Genomic DNA, 26,061 nt, shown 5'->3' with positions numbered 1-26,061 from the left:
TGGAGTCACCAGCTCTGAGAATAGAGCAAGACTTAACCCTAACATATTTCAGGGTATTAATATGCGAGGGAATGGGAGAAGGGTCCTTCTACATATGACATGTGCTGGAACAAAATCTATAAACAAAGAAGCCCAATTTACTGGTGAGAAGGTGATTACAGAGCAGGTGCATCTCATTAAAGGAGAGGAAGAAGATTAAATATTTTCTCTGGCCTGTGAAGAAGGACCAGAGACTCTTCGCAGGCTGGCAAGCTTATGGCTTGTGGTATATAATTTGGATTGTGGAGCCAGGAAACAGCTTTAATCACTGCTATAAATTAAGATGAAGGGAGAAAACAAGAAAAGCTAACTCCAAGTGAAATTCAAAGCTAGGCTGGTGCGGTGCCTCACACCTGTAATCCCAGCACTTTGGGAGGCTGAGGGGGGTGGAGCCCTTGAGCCCAGGAGTTTGAGACCAGCCTAGGCAACATATCAAAACCCTGTTTCTATAAAAAATACAAAAATTAGCCAAGCATGGTGGCATGTACCTGTGGTGCCAGCTACTTGGGAGGCTGAGGTGGGAGAATCCCTTGAGCCCAGGAGATCAAGGATGCAGTTAGCAGTGAGCACACCTCTGCACTCCAGTTTGAGTGACATAGTGAGACTCTGGCTCAAAAATAAATAAACGAAAACAAAAACTGGCAAATAATGTGAGAAAACCAAAGAACTACAAAGAAGCATTTCATCCCCAAGCATATTATCACAGATAAATAGTAAAACACTAACATCAATGACCAATTCATTAGCAAGTTGGGTGCATCTAAATTTCAACATGTCTACTTTAGCCGGCAGCACCATCATCTCTCAGAGGGACCACTGTGATAGCCTGCCTGCCCTCCATTTCCTCCATCCATACCCTTCTGGGTAGTAAGAGAGAGCTTGAAAAATGAAAATTATGTCACTCCTCTGATTCCTTAGAGTAAAATCCATAGTCCTCGCCATGGCCCTACAAGGTTCGATATATTCCTCAATCTTGTTTCCCATCATACTTTCCCTAAATCTGATTCTTTCCAGCCACATTGTTTTTTTCCTTGTTCCTTGAATCCCTAAAGCTTATTCCCACCACTTTGAGCCATGGCCTGGAATTCTCTTCCTTCAGATGTTCACAGGGTTTTCTCTTCTGTTTCATCTGGCCTCTGCTCAAATTAGGAGGACTCTGCTAATGTCGCTAGAGAGGACTCCAGAGAAGACTGCACTGACCACCCTACTTGAAATAGAAGTCCCCAACACAAATCACTGCTTGATTCCATGCTCCCCTTTTTACTTTATGGTATTTATCACTACCTGAAAATGTATATATATATGAGCACACACATGCATGCATACATGTACGGATACATACATATGATGATATATAACTATATATGAACTATATGTAAATAAACTATATATTTTATATATGTATAAACTATATACAAAAACTATAGTTACATAGTTTATATATAGTTATATATGTAATTATATATAGTTATATATAAACTATATAGTTTAGCTTAACTATAAACTAGTTTAACTAGTTTAACTATATAGCTTATACTGTTTACATATAATATAAACTATATTATATACAATATATAGTTTATATATATTTATGTAATAGTTTATATATATTAGTTTATAATATGTTTATATATAAATTATATAACTATATATAGTTTTATAGTTTATATGTAGTTTATAACTACATATAAACTATAAAACTATATATAGTTATATAAAATTTTTTATATATACAAATAGTTCTTTTTTATTGGCTGTCTCTTGTCTCTTCCACTGAAATATATAACTATGTAACTATAAACTATAAAAACTATATATAGTTATATATATATTTTTTCTCTATATTATATACATTTTTTCTCTCTATATATAGATTTTTTTCTAGATAGATGGATATACAGATTTTTTTAATTGCTTGTCTCTTCTCTTCCACTGAAATATACTCTCAGGAAGACACAGAACTCTTTGGTCCTAGTAGGTGTTTTATTAAATTAGCTCTAATTACTACTGATTTTTTAAATTAGTTTTTCACTCACCATACTCTAATTCAGTATAAACTTTTCAATTATAATGTGTCTTTCACTGAGTCTGCCTACAGGGAAAAAAAAATATCTCCAGTTACAATTTTTCTTAAATTCTGATTTGTGTGATAGTAATGTTGTAAATTGATAAATGAATATTTTGTCTTGCAAGCACTGTTTTATCAACTTGATTGAAGCCCTTTCCTAACAGACTAGTTCACTCTGGTGGAGGTGAAGATAAACCCAAGCCCCTCATGTGGTGTTTTGACAGCCAGTGATTTTCTCTACCCAAGACTACAAGTGTTTTTTTTTTCTTTTTTATGAGCCCTTCCCTTAGTATCACCACACTAAATCATGTCAGCTTGCTCACAGTTGTCTGTGAGCAGGAAGGAGGAAATTGCATAAACAGATTTTTATTAACAGTATATGTCACCTTTTTTCACAAATCTTTATGTTGCCTCATCTTTTTTATTTTCAGTGACTTGACTTAAATATAATCAACAGTTATTTTTCATAAAACATTGGAATAACACCCATCCTTACATTTCAACACATATAGTGAGGTCAAAGGCCTAACCAATTGCCTCCATGAAGACAAAATCTTTCAGATCCTTATTAAAATTGTATCACATGATCGATGCTAAAAGACTCAAGTCTGTTTTAAAGCAGTTTTCTGATGACATACTAGTGCTTCATTTCTGTCCGAAATCAAGTTAAGGCCAAGATTCCTACATGGCACAACACATAGTCACTCCATCTCATGAAGCTGAAATTCATACCAAGAATGAAAGGTCATCCACAGGCAAACTGCAGCATATTTCACTGAAAAATTTGAGGACTATTTCAGCCTCTCAATTTCCAAGAATAGTAAGGCTATTTCCAAGCTACTGACAGATTTTAAATTGCCATACCTTTTGTTGTGGCCATCTCTCATTTTTTTGTAATTCAAGAAATAGCTTTGTCAATTTCCTGACTGAGCTTCTAGTGTGTTATTAAAAGTTATATATTTCTTCTCATACATTCTTTATTATTTTCATACCCTTAAGTAAGTTAATCAAGTGGTCACAAGATCATGATTAGATTGTCTATTATAGTGCCTTACTCATAGAAGCTATTCATTAAATATTTGAGTAAAGGAAATAATAAATTATCAAAACAGTAATTACACAAATATATTGGAAATCCCAAAAATGTCTTCCTCAAATATGTTAAAAATATGCTTCATCCTTTCCAGTGAGAGAGGGTTAATAAGATCAGATTCTTAAGAAATAAAAGGTGTAATGGGGATCTGATCAAATTTATTCAAAAGTGTAACTCTTGAGAATTCTTGAAAAATAATTTCTTTGTTGTTGTTGTTGAGACAGGGGCTCCCTCTGTCACCCAGGATGGAGTGCAGTAGCGTGATCATAGTTCACCACAGCCTCCAATTACTGGGTTCAACCATCCTCCCACCTCAGCTTCTCGAACGCTGGGATTACAGACGAGTGCCACCATGCCTGCCTAATTTTTTTAATTTTTTACTTTTTGTAGAGATGGATCTTGCTGTGTTTCCCAGGCTGGTCTCAAACTCCTGGCCCCCCGCAATCTTCCTACCTTGGTCTCCAAAAGTGCTAGGACTACATCATGCCTGGCCTTGAAGTACAATTTCTAATAACTTATCATTTATTCTGCTTTATAGTGTTTTATGTCTTCATTTATGTTAAAATATATGAGAAGTGATCAAGTAAGAGATAATTCATGGGCCATAACTTCTACAAACGAATTAGCAAAGATTCAAAGTAAAACAAACACATCCAGAAGGATTCCACTATCAAACCTATAAATGCCACATGAATGGATTTAGGAAATAAAGGAACAACATTCTGATATAAATATTAAGAAGGTGACCAGAAAATATCAGAAAAAAAATGGGCAAAATGAGGGAAAATAGCAGAGGAACTGGTGAAACTGTCAAACATGAATTCTATACACACTGGATATCTGTTTTGTTTTCTTTTCTTTTTGCTATTGGCCTGTTTTTCATGTGATGGTTGGTGGGGCGGGGGGGCCGGGGGAGTGTTCAATGTTTGGCATCGGCTGGATGATTTCCTCATCAAAGAAGGCTTCCTCAACAAGTCTGAGAACAGAGATAAACATTCCTGGTATCATAATAAAACAATAAGATAATAAATAAATAAGCTGAAACCAATCATGTAACCTGTAATATTAAGAAAGCAGATAAGGCTGGGTGCAGTGGCTCACACCTGTCTTCCTAGTACTCTGGGAGCCTGAGGCAGGTGGATCACCTGAGGTCAGGAGTTCAAGACCAGCCTGGCCAACATGGCAAAACCCCATTTCTACTAAAAATACAAACAAATTAGCCAGGCGTAGTGGTCGGTACCTGTAATCCCAGCTACTCGGGAGGCTGAGGTAGGAGAATTGCTAGAACCCTGGGGGCGGAGGTTGCAGTGAGCCGAGATCGCACTATTGCACTCCAGCCTGGGTGACAGAGTGAGACTCTGTCAAGAAAGAAAAGAAAAGAAAAGAAAAGAAAAGGAGAGAAAGAGAGAAAGAGGGAAAGAGAGAGAAAGAGAGAAAAGAAAGAAAGAAAGAAAGAAAGAAAGAAAGAAAGAAAGAAAGAAAGAAAGAAAGAAAGGAAAGAAAAGAAAGAGAGAGAGAAAGAAGGGAGGCAGGCAGGCAGGCAGGCAAATAGGAATTAGTTAAACACAAATCTGAATCTCATTTATGAGATGAATTTCTGTAGGCAAGTCAACCCTGGAAGCTCAGCTATCTCATCTGTAAAATACGGATAACACCCATTTCACAGGCTGGTTATGCAGAAGAAATGAAGCATTTGGACACAGTTTGAGAATCCATGGTGATTTGTTATTATTGCTTGTTGTTATTATCCTTGTTTCTATAGTTGGTATTATTTTATCTTGGGCCATTTCTGAACATATATCATACAATAAAATGATTGCTTAAAAAGAGAACTTACCCACGAAGAGCTGACTGTTGAGCTGTAACAGGACATGCCCATCAGCGGGGGCGGGCTGTGTCTTTGGTGTCAGCTGATCCACTTGAAGGGAGGCCTCCTTCATGTTCCTTTCAACCCTCACGTGGTGCCACTGGTTGTCGTTGAAGTGGGTGGGTGACTGCACTGAGATTTCAAAAGGCCCATTCCCCACATCAAATGAAAAAGTCACTACTGTCGGAGCTGGAAATATTACACATAAAGATTGTTCTAGTGAGTTCCTATGGCGAAGTGCCGAGTCTCCAATATACTTAGGAACAGCACTACAGCGTAACAATTGCTGAATAGAAAGATAACGAACACAGATGGTTTCAATGCTATTGTTTGAAACTCATGACACTGACACAGAGCTAGGTCTTCTGATGTGAAATGAGACAGTTAAATACATTCATGCTTTTGAAAAAAAATGGTATTCTAAGATAGTCCTCCTTAGAGCTAATTTTTCCTATTGATAAAAAGTAAAGCTATTTATCCAAGGCAAGGAAACTAAATAGCAACTGGCATTGTATGTAAAAATAATTGTTACAGTAACTCAAAGTTTACATAATTTTTAAGGCATGCTATACACATTTGATATTAAGATAAGAGCAGCTTAGAAGTATATCAAAATGAGCGGTTGATTAAGTAATTTGTAATTAACTAAAAAATTGTGTTTTAGTTTTAATTAACTGAAATTAAAACTGCATTTAAATTGGTACAAGAAACTACCAGTTATTTTCCCAAATTATCACATGTTAAGTATCAAATTATTTTCTTACAAACAGGATAAGTTAATATTATTGAGTTTTTCAAAGGGGCGCAATGAAAAGAATCAGATGATAAAGTAGACACATGAGTAGTTTAAAAAATCAGTTAAAAGATTTACTACTAAATGATAGAATCTCATACACTTCTCTGGAAAAGGAGACTTACAGCGAAGCTCTATCCGTATAAAATCAGTAATCCCCAAGTTCTCTAAAAATACCCCAGATGAAGCTGTTGTCTTAAAAAAGAAAGATACATCCGCGCTAAGTTCTCCGTGGAAGGTAGGAAAATGAAGATATGAAGCCTCAGTATCAAAGGAAGCTGAATTCCAAAATGATCCTGTTTTGTGAAAAAAAAAGAAAAAAAATTCAGAAAGAAAACAAATTCATGAAATAAAGTGAATGACAATTACATGTTCTATTTTTAGCATTTTTGCTATTTAAAATGTTATTTATACAAATCTGCTCTTTTTTTCTGTCAACTATGTAGTATACAAGATATGAGTATATCATAAGAGATTTTACAGGAATTGAAATCCTGGATTTTTTCCAATACAGAGTAAGAATGATCATTACAGAAATGGTCTAAATGTTATATTTTATATGGAACAAATATCCTCAGCCTCAATAGTATACCCTCCACCAAAGTGATATTATACGATCTGCCAAACATTGATAAATAGGCAATCTTTTATAACTTCAAAATTAAAACACTTACCTGCTTTAAACAAAAACCCCAGAGAAGCTCACAGTATTTTTTGTTCTAACACTTCTAACACACACACTTCACAGAGTTACATAAACTGTTTTCTTTAATGGGCCTTGTGATTTTCTAAACTGAGACCGGCATTCTAAATAGTCTCGTCTAATTACAAACCAACATACAACTTACTCTGTCCAAGCTGACATTCTCATGAAAATGCTCTTTTTATTCAAAATTATCTCTTACTTTGCCAATAAGAATGAAGTAGATGACAGCAAATTAAAAGTGTTCTCAAAATGTTTACAAATGTTCAAAATGGGCAGAAAATGTTGAAAAGGTTGGGATATAAATTAAGAGATCTGAAAAAAATGCAGACTATAAAGTTAATTATAATTGCTGCCCAAATACCACTTATCTTTACTTTCTCACTCCTTTTTTCATATCTACAACTTTCCTTTTGAAAAAATATTGTGAACCATATATAGCAAAAACTATGGAAAATCAAATATCAATGCAACAGCATGAGCTTTCAGGAGTGAAATCCGACTGGATACAGGTGGTTGATGAGGAGTAAAATCAGAGAAACAAACTCTGTATTGTCTGCTGCCACTAGCAAGTTCTCTGCACATCAAATACAAATATACATCTTTAGTTTTAAGCAACTGCCTCTACACACATTCCCTACATGGATAAAATTCTACCTAAATTACCTTCCTGGAAGAAAGATGTGTTGATCCTCTGATGTTGGAAAACAGCAATTTCAAAACAACAGTTTGTTATGTTAGCAGAGAACAGATACCAAGATACAGAGTTAAAAATCACAAACTTGACTTTGCTTATACGTGTTTCTTAAATTTTAATTTACTTTGTATAAATTCTAGACCAAATAATGCTTCTATTTTTGTTTGTTTTTCTTGTGGATCTGATTCAAAAGTCAATTCTCAGCTTGTGTGTGGACAATTTTAGAGCTGAATTTATTCAACTAATAATCTACTTTGAAGTTTTTCCTCCCAGAGTCAAATGAAACCATATATTATCAGAGTCACATCAAGCCTATTCCTTTTGTCCCTTTTACAGCTATTCCTGTACTAGACCTTTGGATCTCTAGGACAAAATAAATGCAAGAAAATGTAAAATATCAAGTCAGGGATAACAACACATTTGCATTCTTAGAAATTCTTAGCTGATCTGTTTTCAGAAGGAATTAGATGCCTTTTTGTTTAAATGTTATACATTAACATAAAAATAAACTTCACATTATGGAATGTTATTAAATCTTATTTTGTCTGATTAGAAAGAGGAACATTCATAATTACTTAAAGGTTTAAATTAGGTAATATTATGACATAACATTTATTTTTTTCATATTATATCATAACTAACTCAATAAAGCATCATATAGAAAGCTTCAAGGAAGTGCTTGAACCAGATGAACAATTCTTTGAATTGCTGCTATCTGTACATGAATGCCTTTATAGCAATGAAACCAATTTATTACTTTAGGCATATTCAGCACTCTCATATACATAATAACGTCTATTTCATTTAGTTAGGAGACCTTATTTTATACATTCACAAAAGGTAGAAAATGAGGTAAGGAAGTTTTATTGGGTTAAGAAATTGCTGCTAATTCAAAACAATTATAAAGAAAGCAAAGGCCAATATTTCCATGATCAAATAGTGTTAATGGCATGTGGTATCCCAGCCATTTACCCGCTGTGCTAAGAGACACCCACCAGAATCTGGGCCACCTCAGAGAAAGGAAGGGCAAAGAGAGGGAGGAAGCAGAGCTCAGCAGGCAGGCAGCAGCAGGAGCTGCAGGCTTTTGAAGACAGCATTCTATGGATTAGGTGGTTTAAAATTCCCTAAACTCATGGAGGGGGAGAGGAGAATGATAGTAACCAGAGGCAGGAAATGTCAGAGGGGGAAAAGAGGAAGAGAGATTGGGCAATGAATACAAAATTCCAGTTAGATAGAAGGAATAAGCTTCATGTTCAATAGCAGACTGGGGTGACTACATTTAAGAACATTGTCGTTTGTATTTCAAAATAGCTAGGAGAAAGGACTCAAATGTTCCCAACTCCCAGAAATGATAAATGCTCAAGGTGATGGATATCCTAAGTCCCCTGACTGGATCATTACACATTCTATGCATGTAATTCAATGCATGCACATTCTATGCATGTAACAAAATATCACACGTACCCCATAAATATGCATAAGTATTATCTATCTAGAAAAAAATTTAAATAACAATCATAAAAAAGTAAAAATAAAATTCTCTAAACTACATCATTGTCAATTCAATTCAATATAGGGTACTAGAGATTTTAGAATAATTTTTTAGGCCAGGCACGGTGGCTCATGCCTGTAATCCCAGCACTTTTGGGGGCTGAGGTGGGCAGATCACTTGAGGTCAGGAGTTCGAGACCAGTCTGACCAACATGGTGAAACCCTGTCTCTACTAAAACCGCAAAAATTAGCCAGGCATTGTGGCAGATGCCTGTAACCCCCACTACTTAGGAGGCTGAGGCAGGAGAATCACTTGAGCCTGGGAGGCTGAGGTTGCAGTCAGCCCAGATTACGCATCTGCACTCCAGCCTGGATGACAGAATGAGACTCTGCATCAAAAAACAATAAATAAATAAAATAATAATTTTCTAGAAACCCTACCTTTTATCTTACCAGAATAAAAGAAATTATATAAAAGAATAAATCCATATAGTCATTCACATAAAAGAGGAAGATGTACTAAGTATTGAATTTCATATAGAAAGTTAAAAATGAAGTCAATTTAGGAAAATTAACTTAGTACTATGCTAGGACTATAAGTACTTTTAAAAATAATTTATTTTGCTAAACATTTATAGAATTCCTTTTTGAAAAAAAAAAAAACAGACTTATGGAGACAAAGTAGATTTGTGGTTTCCCAGGGTGAGGGAGATGGAGCGATCGAGGGAGAGCAGTGGCTCAGAGGGGTAAGGTTTCTTCTCAGGGTAATGACCATGTTCTAAAATTGGTGTGGTCATTGTCACACAATGTAGATATACTAAAAGGCATTCAATAGCACACCTTATATTACTGAATTGTGCAATATATGAATTTGATATCAATAAAGCTGTTTATAAAGAACAGTATTTAAAAAAACACATTGTTTTTCAAGGTAATATATTGTACTTTTAAAACCAAAATGCATATAACATGCTAACACTACCTTTCTTAAAAGCAAAATAAAATGAAATTTAGAAATGCCAAAGCAAGGAATCATTCACTATTCAAATGAGTCTTTCTGAATGCTTAATAATCATAAAGAAATAAGCCAGAAATATGGATTTAATTAAAATGTTTATTTCCAAATGTTTGTAGATTCTTACGCAGGTGTAAGAAATAACACAGAAAGATTCCATGCAACCTTTATCTAGTTTCCCCCATGATCATACCTTACAAAACAATAGCAGGATGTCAAAACCAGGATAGTGACACTGACGCTAAGAGGCAGAACATTTCTATTGCCACAGTATTCTTCATCCTTCCCGCGCACAGCTAAACCCGCTTTCCTCCCTCCTTACCCCTTCTTTAACCTCCTGGCACAACTAATCAGTTCCTCATTTCTATAATTTTGTCATTTCAAGAATGCTCTCAAATAAAAGCATAAAATATGCAGTCTTTTGAGATTGGCTTACTTTTTTAAAAAAATCAGAATTGCTCATTTTTGTTTTTGACAGATTCTTGCTCTCACCCAGGATGGAAAGCAATGGTGCAATATTGGCCACTGCAACCTCCGCCTCCCGGGTTGAAGCGATTCTCCTGCCTCAGCCTCCTGAGTAGCTGGGATTACAGGTGCACACCACTATGCCTGGCTAATTTTTGTGTTTTTAGTAGAGACAGGGTTTCACCATGTTGGCCAGGCTGGTCTCGAACTCCTGACCTCAGGTGATCCACCCACCTTGGCCTCCCAAAGTGCTGGGATTACAGGCGTGAGCCACCACTTCTGGCCCAGAATTACTCTTTGAAGATTTACTCATATTGTTTTCTGTATCAATAGTTCATCTCTTTCTACTGCTGAGTAGTATTCCATGGTATGGATATATTAAAATTTATTTAACCATCTACCTGCAGAAGGACACCTACGTAGCTTTCAGCTATTACCAATAAAGCTTTTGGCAACATCTGTGTACAAATATTTTGTGAACATAAGTTGCCAGTTCCCTGGGGAAAATGTCCAAGCGTACAATCACTGGATTGTATGAGAGTTGCAAACCATTGTGGAAGACAGTGTGGTGATTCCTCAAGGATCTAGAACCAGAAATACCATTTGACCCAGCAATGCCATTACTGGGCATACACCCAAAGAATTATAAATCATTTGCACATGTATGTTTATTGCAGCACTATTTACAATAGCAAAGACTTGGAACCCACCCAAATGCCCATCAATGATACACTGGGTGAAGAAAATGTGGCGCATCTACAGCACAGAATACTATGCAGCCTTGAAAAAGAATGAGTTAATGTCCTTTGCAGGGACGTGGATGAATCTGGAAACCATTAGTTTCAGCACACTAACACAGAAACAGAAAACCAAACACCACATGTTATCACTTGTAAGTGGGAGTTAAATAATGAGAATACATGGACACAGAGAGGGGAACATCACACAATGGGGCCTGTTGGGGGTGGGGGGCAAGGGGAGGGACAGCATTAAGACAAATACCTAATGGATGTGGGGCTTAAAACCTAGATGACGGGTTGATAGGTGCAGCCAACGCCTGTGGCACATACACACCTATGTGACAAATCTGCACATTCTGCACATGTATCCCACAACTTAAAGTAAAATAGAAAATTAACAAAAAGAAACTACTAAACAGTTTTCTAGTGTGGTTTTGTTATTTGACATTCCTACCAGCAGCGTATGAGTGATCCAATTTCTCAATACACTGGCCAGTATTTTGTGTTGGCACTATTTTTTTTTTTAATCTTAGTCCTTTTGAGAGGTGTAAAGTGGTGCCTCATTGAGGATGTAATATGCATTTGCCTAGCAGTTGATGATGCTGGGTATCATTTCATGTGCTTTCTTGCCATCTGTATACCTTCTTTGGTTGAACCTCCCTCCACGTCTTTTGCCCATTGTGTTAGTCTGCCCAGGCTGCCATAACAAAATCTCACAGGTCAGGTGGCTTAAAAAACACATTTATTTCTCACAGTGCTGGAGGCTAAAAGTCAAAGATCAAGGTGCTGGTAGGATTGGTTTCTTGTGAGACCTCTCTTCCTGGCTTGCAGATGACTGCCTTCATCCTGTGACCTTACATGGTCTTTCCTCTGAGTAAGCACAGAGAGTGGGGTCTCTGGTGTCTCTTTCTTATAAGGACACTGGTCCTATTGAATTAGGGCACCACCCTTACCACCTCATTTACCTTAATGATCTCCTTAAAGGCCCTGTCTTCAAATATAGTCACATTGGGGTTAGGGCTTCAACATAAATTTTGGGAAAACAATTTAGTATGTAACACCCATATTTTAATTGTGTTTTTAACTGTCAACTTTTGAGGATTCTTCATATATTCTATATACTAGTCCTTTCTCAGATAGGTGGTTTGCAACTGTTTTTTGACCAGTCTGTAGCCTGACTTTTCTTCCTCTTCATGGAAGCTTTCACAAAGTAAAATTTCATTTTGATAAAGTCTCATTTATCAATTTAGCCTTTTACGGATTGTGCTTTCGATGTCAAGTCTAAAAAATCTTTAGATTTTTAGATTCCCTAGCCCTATAGGAAATTGTAAACATATAAAATTCCAACAAGCCTTTTCTTAAAAGTAAAAATGCTTTAAATGTTGAAATGCTGATGTGAAGAATATTTTAGTAATCAATGCATCTTCTAAACACATGAATTATTTTAAAATAAGCTGAAAAATATAGATTTTAACAGAAATAAAATTCTAAGATTAAATTATATGTTATATTATCAGAACACAATAATCTATGTATTGGTTTCATAATTCACTGGTTCCTCTTTTTAGCACATCTATTATTGTTTTCAACTATTTATTAACCTCAATAGGAATCAATATAAGCAAAATAAAAATGAAGAAAATAAAATCTGGCTGGAGATAATTATAGCTTGTGGTTTGCAGAGCAATATAAAAGAGAACAAAGCTGTTCATAGATGTTTCCATAAACACCCCCTAACCACCCCCACACATGCACATACAGTAAGATAGATGTGGCAAATGGAAAGTGAAAATTCCTCTTATGAAGGCAGAGCAAAACTTGTTTTTATAATCAAAAGATCTTACAAACTATCACTGAAGAAGATCTTTCTTGTCATTAGTCTTATACTAGTTTTGCACAAAACTGTTTTGATATTAATAGCAAAGAAATAGACTTGTGTATTTAATTATTCAAAGACATACACACATATAATTTTATTTTAGAAGAAACTGGAAGAACAGAATTTTGGAGCAACATCCAATTATTTTTAGTCTGGATGTAAGAGAATACATAAAATAGTAAATGAGATGAGTAACACTTATCTAAGTTTGCCACTGCATCATCCCTCAGTCATTCCTACGAAGGTCAGAGTGACAACAAAGAGGTGTGGAGTTGGGCATCAGACGAGAGAGCCTTCCAAGTGTAACATCCTTATTCTATTTGAAGTAACCTATTCTGAATTAGCAAATGACGATCATTTAATATAAAAGGAGAACATATTATAAATTCAAGGTAAATCTGGCCAATCCAAGATTGATGTCCTCCATGAACACACATGATCATGCAATAAAATTTGAGTCCAGTTATTTATCAGAGAAGAGGACCAAATTCATTTATTCAAAAAACATGAGATAGAGTGATTCTGATTTCAGCAAAACAAAATAATTAAGTGCCCAATCAGAATTTTGAGCTTTTTATTGGACATTTACTAACAAAAGTGCGATTCCTTTATTTACACGGTTAAAGTCAAAAGTCACTTGATATTCAGATTATTGTCTTTTAAAAAATTATTTTAACTCGGCAATTAACAGTAAGTAGAAGGGTTCTTAATAACTTCCTGCATTTGCACACTTATAGTCTTTACAGTATACACATTACTGTTTTTAAGTAGGCACATCTATACACTGGTCTGTTACAGCCCGTTTGTAATCTGGCATGTTGAATATTTTTCCATGTATAGAAAATACATTTAAATATTAATTAAAGTATTAGACTAAAATAATTGAAAATAAAAACTAGTAAATTATTCATAATATACTTATTGCCTGATACCTGCATACAGAACTTAGTTACAAATCCTTATGTGGGACTGTGTATAAACATCGGGTTTTAAAGAACACTACAGGTAAGTACACGTGCTGTAATATGATGCCAACTGTGCACACTCAATGCTCCTCTGCAATCACACTATATTTCCCTCATGCCTTCACTGTCCCATGCTCGTAGAGGATTACTTCGCACTTCCTCTCCCCAATAATACATCTCATTTCTCATTCTTTAACTTTTCTAGTAATCTCTAAGAAAAGAGCAGAAGACAGAAGTGACCTCCTCTAAGCACCCACCACCACACCTGTTCACCTTCCTGCAACATCACCTGTGTTCTGCATTTTCTCCTGTCAGAATGAATTAACCGTCCACAATGCAAGGATTTATTTACTGGATCTCTCTTACTAACACAGACATGCTATTAATTCTCTCATCTCAGAAACCCCACTCTCGTGATCATACTTTCTCCTCCATTTACCATTACATTTTCCCACATTTTTTTCCTCCCACTATTCCTTGAATCTATCTCAGGCTTTTATCCCCAAACAGTTGACAAAAAAAAAAACCATCACCAAGGTCGCTGTAACATCCACGTTGCTAAAGCCATTATCAGTTCTCAGTTTTATCTTACTTAAGCTAACAACATTTAACACAGTTGATTGCTCTCTCCTCCTTGAAACACGTTCTTCACTTGGAGTCCAGGATACCCACACTCTTCTTTTCTCATAGGTGATATATGCTCAGTCTTCTTTCTTGCTTCCTCTTCACCTCGTCAATTTATCCATACTTAATTGCCCCAAAGCCCTGTTGTTATTTCTTCATCCACAATAACTCCTCCTGTTCCGTCTTGTGGCTTTAAATATGCTGAAAACTGAGAACTCCACATCTCTTCCTGAATGTTTAATGACATCTCAACCTTAATATGTCCTAAAACTGAGCTCTTTATATTTCTCTACAACTCCTTGACCCCAGCAGCAATCTCCCCCATTTCAATTAATGCCAGTTCTTTCCCTCTAATTGATTAGATCAAACACCTTGGTGTTATTTTTGACTTTTCCTTTTGCAAACTACAATTCATCAGGAAATTTTACTGGTTTTCCTTTAAACTCTACCCACACCACAACTCTCAACATTGCACCCATGGCTCAAGCTACCATAATTTCTCAGCTGGGTTGGTGATATGGTCCCCTAAATGGTTTCCTTGCTTTGAGCTTTCCCTATTTAATCTCACTAAAACCTGAGTTAGATCATATCACTCGTCTTCTCAAAAGTCTCTAATGTTCTCCAATTTCATTCAGATTGAAAATGGATTTTCAAAATCTTTCATGATCTGACCACCAGGTTTCTCTCTCACTTCTACCACCCTCTTTCTTGCCCACTCTGCTCCAAACACTTGGACCATCTGGCTGCTCCATGAGTATACCATCTACACCCCATTTCTGTGTGGTTTACCTGGCCTTTCCCTCTGTGTAGAGTACTCTTCCAAAGGTAGACATGTGCCTTGCATTCCTGTTTTCTTCAAATCTTTATTCAAATGCCACCTTCTTCCTGAGCTTTAAATGACCATCCTATTTAAAATTACCCCACTCCTGCCTCAACTTTATTTTCTTCATAGCTCTTACCAGCTTCTACTGTACCATATATTTCAATTGATTATTGTCTCTCTCTCTCTCTCTCTCCAAGAGAATATAAGCTCCAAGAATACCGATATTTTTATCTATTTTGTTCATTGCTCTCCTGCTCTTTCCCACAAGTGGAAAGAGGGAAGAAAAGCGGAAAAACAGAGACAAGAGAAGAGGAGGAAGAAGAAAAAGAGGAAGAGAAACAGGGCATAAAAAGTGAAATTGAAAAAGATAAACCCAATAAGATAAAGTAAAATATAAAAGTTAAAATAAAAATGTTATAATAGAGAATTATCAAGCATAGTGGAGCTAACAAAGTTACATTATTTTATTATGTGTTGAAATGGAATTGATCCTCACTTTTTTTAATGGTTTATATGTAGTCTGCCAAATGGAAGAGAACTCTGTCAAATGAAAGAGAAATTAACCAAATCACTAGTCAATATCTTTTTCCAGTTGAAGAGTCTCACTTCTGCAAAGTTATTTATTGCCTACATGCACCTTTGATTATTTAATGCACTCTGGGCAGCTGTGATTTCTCAGACAGCTGTACTAGTCGATGCAGACAAAATGAAGAAACTAACTCCAGTGACTCAAGAATTTTTTGGAACGAGAAACTTACAGCAATCTTTTCTAAGTATGAAGGCTTCAGGGTGCTTTGATTAAACATAAAATTTCAATGTAATGAATTACCTGAAAAGAAATACATGTGATAAAATGGGTTGAAAAATTCAAACGCCAAAGAGTTAAAAATACTGCCTTGCTCAGATAGAGAGACTGAGAGCAGAAATTCAGACCACATTTGCAAAAATTTTAACAACTTTTAAAATGTGTATATACCTTTTATCACATCACTTCTATTTCCAGAAAAAGTAATACCAAATGAACAACATTCAGGTACATTCTTGTTAAATTAGTGACCTTTAAGGATAATTGTTCCTTCGAGTATTCAGACAGAAAAAGCAAGTCACATACAAGGTGAAAACAACCAGTATGGCCTCAGAGTCCTTCACAGTATTCAGTGGCATAAAATAAAGGAAATCTGTCCATAGATTCCTGAGAGAAAGAAAATTTATCCAGTCTAGTTTACTTCTGAAGTGTTAAGGCAATAGGCAGACACTTTCAAGTCTGAAAGAATTCTGAAAATAAAGCATACAAGAGCCCTGTTGAGAAAATTTTTCAAAAACAAAACCTATATGCATAATGAAATACAGTCAACTAAAAAGACATTTAGAAAAGCTGTAGAAGACAAGACAACTGCATTCCTCAGCACAGACAAGTATGGGATCATATATGCAAACTACTGAAGGTTACACAGCATGCCACATAAAAATTACGCCAGTTCCTGAAGAGGTTAAATGTAGGGAAATTCTACTCCTAGGTACATACTGAAGAGAAATAAAGCCTTTGTTCCCCCCAAAAAAAGCATACATGGATGTCCACAGAAGCCTTATCATAATATCCAAAAAGTGGATCCAGCCCAAATGTCCATGAACTGATGAGTGATTAAACAAAATGTGGTATAGCCACAGAATGGAGTATTATTTGGTCATAAAAAAGAATGAAGTGTTGATGTATTCTACAACACTGATGAACCTCCTTGACAATATGATGCTAAGTAAAAGTAGTCAGTCACAAGAGATCACATATCTTGTATTTTTATCTATATGAAATATTCAGAATATGCAAGTCTGTAGAAAAAAAAAAGCAGGTTACTGGTTGCTTAGGGCTGGGATGGGGAGTGCGTGAAATGGACAGTGTCTGGAAAATGGGAGCAGGTCTACTTTTGGGGGTGATAAAAATGTCCTCAAAATGATTATGGTGATGGTTGCTCAAATCTGTATAGTACATTAAAATGATTAAATATACTAAAATTGATTGAACTGTACACTTTTAAAAGGGTGAATTATAGGCTGTGAATTATATCTCAATTAAGCTGTTCCCAATAGACAATATAAAGTTAAAGCATCAGAGTTTTAGAATCCTAAGGCAACAAATATTCTCAAGCACATACAAAATCAAAAAAATGCAACCCTCAAGAATCTTTCTAAAGACAAAAAAAAGGTAAAATATCAACTACCTGACAAAAAGAAATTAATCAAAATAAAAAGCTTTGGAGAATAGAACTAGTGGTTAGCCTTTAAAAGTAACAATATACAAATAATAGCATAACTAGCAAAAACTGGGAAGGGGGAGATAAAGAAGGGGAAACAAGAAATGAGTGCTAGCTTTTCCATTTCTCACAGTAGATAAATGCTGCTTATAATTTAAAAATACATTTAATATAAAATGCAGTGACTCTACAATCTTTTAAAACGCGCATAATCTTTTTTGTAAGTTTAGCGGGATCACTTACGTTGAATATACTTTGTTAGATGTATAAATTTCATGAGCCATCTTGGCTTAAATTTGGTGTTTTCTTTCTCAATTTAAATCAATAAAGTTTTATAAATTCATTTCTCAATCTCTTTTTAAAATTATTTTGTCTAAACTGGTGATTCTCCACCTAGGGCAATTCTTTACCCAGGGGACATTTGGCAATGTTTGGAGACATTTTTGGTTGTCACATTTGGAGGAAGGATGCTACTGGCATCTCTTGGGTAGGAACCAGGGATACTGCTTAGCTCCAACAATGCACAGGACGGTCCTCAACCACCATGAGGAATTATCCAGCCCACATGTCAAGAGTGGTGAGACTGGGAAGCCCTGCACTAGAGATATCTACCAACATTTGGAATGATATTCAATTGATATTAATCATTATTTCTGAGTTATGTGATTCTTGGTGTCTTTTTTACTTGCTTTTTTGGTATTTCTATATAGCTTTAAAAAGTTATGATTTTGGCCAGGCATGGTGGCTCACGCCTGTAATCCCAGCACTTTGGGAGGCCAAGGCGGGTGGATCACAAGGTCAGGAGATCGAGACCATCCTGGCTAACATGGTGAAACCACGTCTCCACTAAAATTAGAAAAATTAGCCAGGCGTGGTGGTGGTTGCCTGTAGTCCCAGCTACTTGGGAGGCTGAGGCAGGAGAATGGCGTGAACCCAGGAGGCAGAGCTTGCAGTGAGCCGAGATCGTGCCACTGCACTCCAGCCTGGGCGACAGAGTGAGACTCCATCTCAAAAAAAAAAAAAAAATTATGATTTTGTATCAAGTCAGTCATTAATATTTAAGACAATTAACTAAAGGTATGCATATGTATAAAATTCCCCCAAAAGGATACAATGGTCCTGACAACTATCAGGGTTCCCAGTTCCAAAGTGAAAACCTTTTGAAAGTACTAAAAACAATTTTTGTTCCCTCACATTTATCAAGTTTCTTGCATATAAATTATTGGTTGGTAATAAAAAAGTGAACAAAAAAACAAAGCAAAATAGACCATAAAATAATCTATTTTCCAAGAAGTGGTAATCATTTCAGTTTAATAAAGGCACTGTATTGAGTGAAAAGTTAAAAAAATTAATATTAACTAAAATCATATTCTTATTTGAAAGTACTTTCACTATTACAACTTCAGGCATATTGATGAGAAATGGCTTAGATGGAACTAGACATTCTTCTACTATGTGATTTTTTATATCAGAATCAATAACTCAATAGAGTCTAAACTCCTTTTAGTAAAAGTATATATTTACTTATTTAATTGCTTATAGAACCAAAAATGTATTCATGTCTCTTACTAATAATTCATAAGCTGTAGGTTTCTTTACATGCATATATTAAATCATTCTCTTTATTTCATGAACTGTTATTCATTGATTATCTTTTGTGCAATAGGTAATACATTAGTTATCAGGAACACAAGAATAAATGAGGAATGTACCCTGCTCTTGAGGGGCTCAAAAATAATTAAAAGCCAGTATGAGAAAGATATCTTTGTAATATGCTAAACATGTTTTGAGAACGCAGAATGACTAGGTCATCTAGAAATCATGGTGGAAGAGTTTTAATCTGAGTGTGAAAGGGTTTGGTAAAAGAATTAGGGAGATTTTGCAGATAAGGGAGAGTGAGTGACAAGGACGTAGAGCCAGATGCCATCGTGGTCCAGGAACTCCCTTTGTGTTGCAAGATTCACTGAAGTAGCACAAAGTCTCTGTAGACGTCTTCTTGCTGTGTGTCAAGAAAGTAGGTTTAACCCTGTGTATGAATGCCTGGGCTTCTACTCTGAAACTCTGTTTCTGGTTCTGAACATACTGCAACTACAGTTAGAACACTTGGGCAGGCCCTATGTCAGCACCATTGGTCCACTTCATACCCAACCTTTGACCTAGAGCTGTGAGTCTTAAACTACCTATATAGAAAAATGTGCTTTTTTTTCCTCTTTTTATTTCAGCCACATAAAATGAGATTCCATCATTTGCAACAATATGGATGGAACTGGAGGTCATTATGTTAAGTGAAATAAGCCAGGTACAGAAAGACAAACATTGCAAGTTTTAATTTATTTGTGAGGTCTAAAAATGAAAACAATTTAACTCATGGAGACAAAGAGTAAAAGGATGATTACCAGAGGCTGGGAAAGAGAATGAGAGGCCAGTAGGAGGTGGGGATGGTTAATGGGTACAGAAAAATAGTTAGAAAGAATAAGACCTTGTATTTGATGACAAAACATGGTGACTACAGTCAATAATAATGTAATTGTACATTTTAAAATAACAAAAATAGTATAATTAGATTATTTGTAACACAAAGGATAAATGCTTAAAGGGGTGAATACCCAATTTTCCATGATGTGATTATTACACATTGCATGCCTGTGACAAAATGTCTCATGTATCCCATAAATATATACATCTATTATGTACCCACGAAAATTTTACATTTTTAAAATTAAAAATTAAAAATGTAAATTGCTAGAAAAGTGAATGGGAAAAGCAAAGGTGTACAAAATACTAACTCCAGTCCATTTTTTATTACTATTATGTCCAACAGACATAAATTACTCTGTCCAAATGGCAGAAGTCATTCTGAAATACTCTATATTTTTGTACTAGCCTCCTCACAGAATGGTAGCAAAGAACGTGCAGACCAGTACCAGCCTGTGAACCGCACTGGCTGGGGGCAGCACTACATGGAGTGGTCCATGGACCGGCAGGAGCATGTGGAAGCCTGTTAGCAATTCTCATACCCAGGCAGGTGGGGTGGCTCATGCCTGTAGTCCTAGCACTGTGGGAGGCCGAGATGGGCATATCATTTGAGGTGTGGGGTTCGAGGCCAGCCTGGCCAACATGATGAAACCCTGTCTCTACTAAAAACACAAAAATTAACTGGTCCTGGTGGCACACGCCTGTAATCCCAGCTACTTGGGAGGCTGAGGCAGGAGAATCACTTGAACGCAGGAGGCGGAGTTTGCAATGAGCCAACCGCACTCCAGCCGGGGCAACAGAGGGCAATTCTGTCAAAAAAAAAAAAAAGGAACGGAAGAGAAGCGGAAGGGGAGGGAAGAAGGGAAGGGAAGGGAGGAAGGGAGGAAAGAAGGAAAGAAGGAAATGAGGAAGGGAGGAAGGGAGGGAGGGAGGGAGATAAAGAAAGATTCTCCTACCCACACCCCCTGAATCACAGTCTCTGGGATAAGGAGCGGAAATCTGTGCTACAACAAGCTCTCCAAGTAATTTTTATACATGCTAAAGTGGAGGAACCGTTGGTCTAAAAGACTTTGGATGGTTCCTCAAAAATAAATACGTTCCCACTGCTCTTGGCAGGCTGATTACGTAGGAAATATATAGGTGACTCCTCCTACTAATGACTTTTCTGCTAACTGGTAAACCCAGATGTTTCCCCTTGATTCTTTCCTTTGACTCTTTTTCTAAAGTTTCTAAAGTCAATATAAGTTAGAAACATATTCAGCACGATTCCAGAAATGTGCTGGAGAATTGGAGAATATCCATGTTACTGAAATCTTTACTGTTCCATGAATTTACTTCTAGTGGTCGGTTGTTTCTCTGTTTGTTTTGATGACCCAATTTTGTTTTGTAAGAGACAAGGTCTCACTCTGTTGCACAGGCTGTAGTGCAGTGGTGCAATCATAGCTCACTGCAACCTCGAGCTCCCAGTCTCAAGCAATCCTCCCACCTTGACCTCCTATAGCCCTGGGATTATAGCTTTGAGCCACTGCACTCAGCCTCCAATTCTTAAAATTAAGCAAGTATAGCTCTGCAAACCGTTATTAACGTTTTTGTTTTGTTTTTCAGTCAGATGTGTTGAATAAGACATCATTTATTATTTATTAAAATATATTAATAAATTATGGTAATTTATATAGAGTACAATTCAGCCTGTTTTTGTGTGTAGCTCTAGAAGTTGAAAAGGACCTGAAACCATAAAAACACCACCACCCTCAAGATATGGAACATTTTGTTCACCTGACAAAGTTTTCTTGTACCCCTGTGTAAAATTCCTCTCACCTCAAAGTTCTTGCAGCAGAGATCCTTTTTCTGTTCCTATGGTTTTGACTTTTCCAGAATATCTTAGAAACTGAATCATTCAAAGCATGTAGGCTTTTTAGTCTGGCTTCTTTCACTTAGAGTAATGCAGTTGAGATTCATCTATGTTGTTTCACGTTATCAATAGTCTATTTTTTAATAGTTTAGTAGTATTCCACTGTGTATTGTGGGTACACCACAGTAAAATGGAACGTGTATCCTTTCACTAGTTGATAAACATTTGAGTGGTTTTCATTTTTAGGGGACTATGGAATAAAGCCAATAATAATAACAACAAAAAACTGACTATATGCATATGGATTTTCCTCTTTTCTTGGATAAAATCCTAAGATGGGGATTGCTGGGTCATATGGTAAATGTGGGTTTAACATTATAAGAAACCAAATTCTTTTCCAAAGCAGTGTGTACCATTTTGCATCTGTAGTGCAATGTACCAGAGTTCTAGTTGCTCTAAATCATTACTAGCACTTGTTATATTTTGGGGATTTTTTGTTATTATTATTTGTTAAATGTTAACAGTTACATATTGGTATCACATTGTGGTACTAGTTTGCATTCTCCTAATAAACTAATGATGCTAAGGATCTTTAATGTGCTTATTTAAATCCATATTTTTTCTGTGACGTGTATGTGCAAATCTTTTGCCCATTTGTAAATTGATTTTTCCATTATTATTGCACCACCAGAGAGTTACTTTTATATTCTGGGTATTAGCCTCTATAAAACATGTATTTTGCAAATATTTTCACCCAGTCTGTAGCTTTTCTTTTCAATTTCTCGACAGTGTCATTTTAAAGGCAGAAGCTTTTTAGTGAAACCCAATTTATTATTATTTTTATTCTATGAATTGTACTTTTAGTGTTGTATCTAAGAAATCTATGCCCAACCCAAGGCCACTAAGATTTTCCCTTATATTTTCTTAGAGCAGTGTTATAGTTTGTGGTTTTAGATTTAAGTTTATGATTAATCTTGAGTTAATTTTTGTATATGCTTTGAAGCATGAATTGACACTCTTTTTTTTTTCATTCTGCTTTTCTTTTTCAATTGGATTCGAATTGTTCCAGATCTGTTTCTTGAAAAATTCTATCCTTTCATCATTGAGTTCCCCTGGTAGCTTTGTAAAAAGTCAAGTAACCATGTATACATGGGTCGATTTTTGGGCTCTCTATTCTATTCCATTCATGTATTTGTCTATTGTAATGTCAATATCACACTTCCTTGAATATCTGTTAGTTTTACAGTAAGTCTTATAATCTGGTAGTGTATCTCAAACTTTGTTTATATTTTTCAAAACATTTTTGCTATTCTACTTTCTTTGCATTTCAATATACATTTAAAGATAAGCTTTCCAATTTCTACTCCCCTCCCAAAAAAGAGATTGCTGGATTTTAATTGGGATTGTTTTCAGTCTATATATAAATTTGGGAAAAATTGACATCTTATCAAATCTTTTAATTCATAAATTTTTAAATATAATTTTCTTAATTTTTTCTTAATAATTTGTTAAAGTTACACCAAAATATTTTATGTTGTTGGTGCTAGTATAAAAATGGTACTTTAAAAATATCATTTATAATTTTTTATCATTAGCATATAGAAATATAATTTACTTTTGGAAACCATCATTCTCAGCAAACTATCGCAAAGACAAAAAACCAAACATCACATGTTCTCACTCATAGGTGGGAATTAAACAATCAGAACACTTGGACACAGGAAGGGGGACATCACACACCAGGGCCTATTGTGGGGTGGAGGGAGGGGGGAGGGATAGCATTAGGAGATATACCTAATGTAAATGATGAGTTAATGGGTAAAGCACACCAACATGGCACATGTATATGTATGTAACAAACCTGCACATTGTGCACATGTACCCTAGAACTTAAAGTATAATAATAAAAAAATATATATAATTAACTTTTGAATATTGACCTTGAATCCTGTGACTTTGCTAAACTCACTTTTTAAAAATATAATGAGATTTTCTACCTAGAAAGTCATGTTACCTGTAAATAGACATTTTATTTCATTCATTCTCACTTAAGGTTGGTGCAAAAATAATTGCAGTTTTTGCCACTTCTTTTAATGGCAACCTGATTTGCCATTAAAATCAGGTTGATTAACTTTTGCTGCAACTTAATAAATGCCTTGAATTCCTCTCCTTGACTTATTACATGTGCTAGGACCATGAGTAATAGATTGAATAGGAGTAGTGAGAGCAGACATTCTTGCCTTTATCCTGAACTTAAAGGGAAAGTAGTTATATCCTTGACTATTCAAAGTATGACATAGCTATCAGATTTTCACAGATGTCCTTTATGCCATGGAGGAAGTTCTCTTATTTCCTAGTTTACTAGTTGATTTCTGATATCAACAATAATAGCAGCAGTAAAATGAAACTGAAAACAAAACAAAAAGAAAGCTTTGAAAAAAGACAACATAAATAAATTGGGGTAACCTCATAACCGGTACTAGTAGGTCCAACAGTCATGTTTTATTTGTCCTGCTTTCCCACAACTTCACCTTCTTTCCTAGAAAAACATGGCTGATCTACATTTTTCAATATCTCTCGTTTGTGTGAGAAAATGAAAATATTACTTTTTTCATTCTCACTTTTTTTCTGTTAAAAAAAAAAAGTGTTAATCTCCTGTCTCAATGAATGACACTAATGGCTTTATTCAAATCAGGAAGCTGGAGATCATCCCCAAGGCTTTAACTCTCAATCTTACATCTAAATCATATCGAATTTACCTCGTAGTTGATCCCCCTTTTAAAGCTCCATGCCAATCATTGCCTAGTTCAAGCTCTCATCTTTTCCTTGTCTTACATCAGAGGTCACTTTACTGATCTTTAGATTTATAACTGATCGTCAGGCTTTCAATTGAATCATGAGAATTAAGTTATTTCTCAGTTTTAAATTATTCAATGTGTAGTCCTGATGCCTTCAAAGTAATCTCCATGCAGCTTTTCTCTACTTATAAGGCCTACCATGCATGATCCTCTATCTGTTAGTCCTACATCTGTCCAATGAGCCTCACTTGGAAATGAAAAAAAAAAAAAAAGTACCTATGGCTTTGTAACTTAAGTGGTACAGATTTCCCATATGGAAAAAAGGAGTATTCATTGTTCTGAAGCCACTGCTCATCTAACTGAGAAAATAAAGAACGCTTCATGCAGAAAATAGGCTTTAATCCTTAGCCCTTCATGCAGAAAATAACCTCACGAGAAGATGAACCTCAACGCTAAAAACAGATACAGGAGGCAAGAAGACCAATCACTTGATTACTGTTTAATTAATAAGTCAGAGATTAATTAGCGGGTCTCTAAATACTTGAAACTATTTGTAAATTCTTAGTGCTAATGTAGTAGCTCCCCTCTGTATTCCCATGATCACAGTAGTTCAAAGCTCTAGTTTCTCAACCTCAGTACTATTGACATTTGGGGCCAGATAATTCTTCTCTGTGAAGAGCCGTCTCACGCATTGTAGGATGTTTAGCAGCAACCCTGACCTCTCCCTACGTGCCAGTAGCATCCCGCTCCCCAACAATGTGATAACCAGCAATGTCTCCGAACACTGCCAAATGTCCACTGCAGGGCAAGATTGCCTTGGATGGAGAATCACTGCTCTAAGTGGAATGATGTTGTGTGCTTAAAATGATGACAGGAAGTCTGGGAAAAAGAAAGTCTAAGGGAGAGAGTTGGTAGGGACCTCACTTAAAACATACAAATACGCAGGGGTTTTGGCTAATGAAATAAGGAAGGCAGAGGAAGCCAGCCTGGGTCCCTGCAGGGTTAAGATCAGAGCAAGCAGTGAAAGGTACACGTGATGTATAAAACAACTTCTCTACAGCCATGAAAAATCGTTAAACTCTCCTGGATGCATCTGAAGTTTACAACCTCATCTCTTTGCACATAATTTTTCTTCCCATGAAATATCCTATATCATCTTCATGGGATTGTGTAAGGCTCACTGGTAGAACAGGAAGTAGAGGTGATACATATCAGAGATGGTGAGTATAATGGTAAACAGTATTTACAATGTATATATAATTTTTAAAGGCCAGTATCATCTTTGCTTTTTAACTAAGCAACTTCTGCTCTGTGTCTCCATAAATCCACTGAATTATCAGATTCCCTCTTATTCTGTTGTGCCCCTAGCATAAAATTTTATTTTAAGGTGTGGTGTTACTGTAAACAAATATTTCATCTATTTCC

At 35.8% G+C, this 26,061-nt stretch overlaps 1 protein-coding gene across 5 annotated transcripts in view; it reads right to left on the bottom strand.

Annotated features, from left to right (window-relative positions):
• CNTNAP4 (contactin associated protein family member 4) overlaps window positions 1-26,061 on the bottom strand; it is a 325,777-nt gene that overhangs the window by 35,303 nt on the left and 264,413 nt on the right. For all 5 annotated transcript variants that reach the window (XM_063797455.1, XM_001143566.6, XM_063797456.1 and 2 more), the window contains 2 exons: window positions 5,986-6,156; window positions 5,038-5,256 (listed from right to left, as the gene is read on the bottom strand). In XM_063797455.1, coding sequence (XP_063653525.1) covers window positions 5,038-5,256; window positions 5,986-6,156 — 390 coding nt within the window. The remainder of the gene's footprint in view (window positions 1-5,037; window positions 5,257-5,985; window positions 6,157-26,061) is intronic.

This window comes from Pan troglodytes, chromosome 18, assembly GCF_028858775.2.
Source record: "Pan troglodytes isolate AG18354 chromosome 18, NHGRI_mPanTro3-v2.0_pri, whole genome shotgun sequence".
Lineage (NCBI taxonomy): Eukaryota > Metazoa > Chordata > Mammalia > Primates > Hominidae > Pan > Pan troglodytes.
Note: the sequence above shows the minus strand (reverse complement) of the source record. Positions and strands in the feature narration are given on the sequence as shown.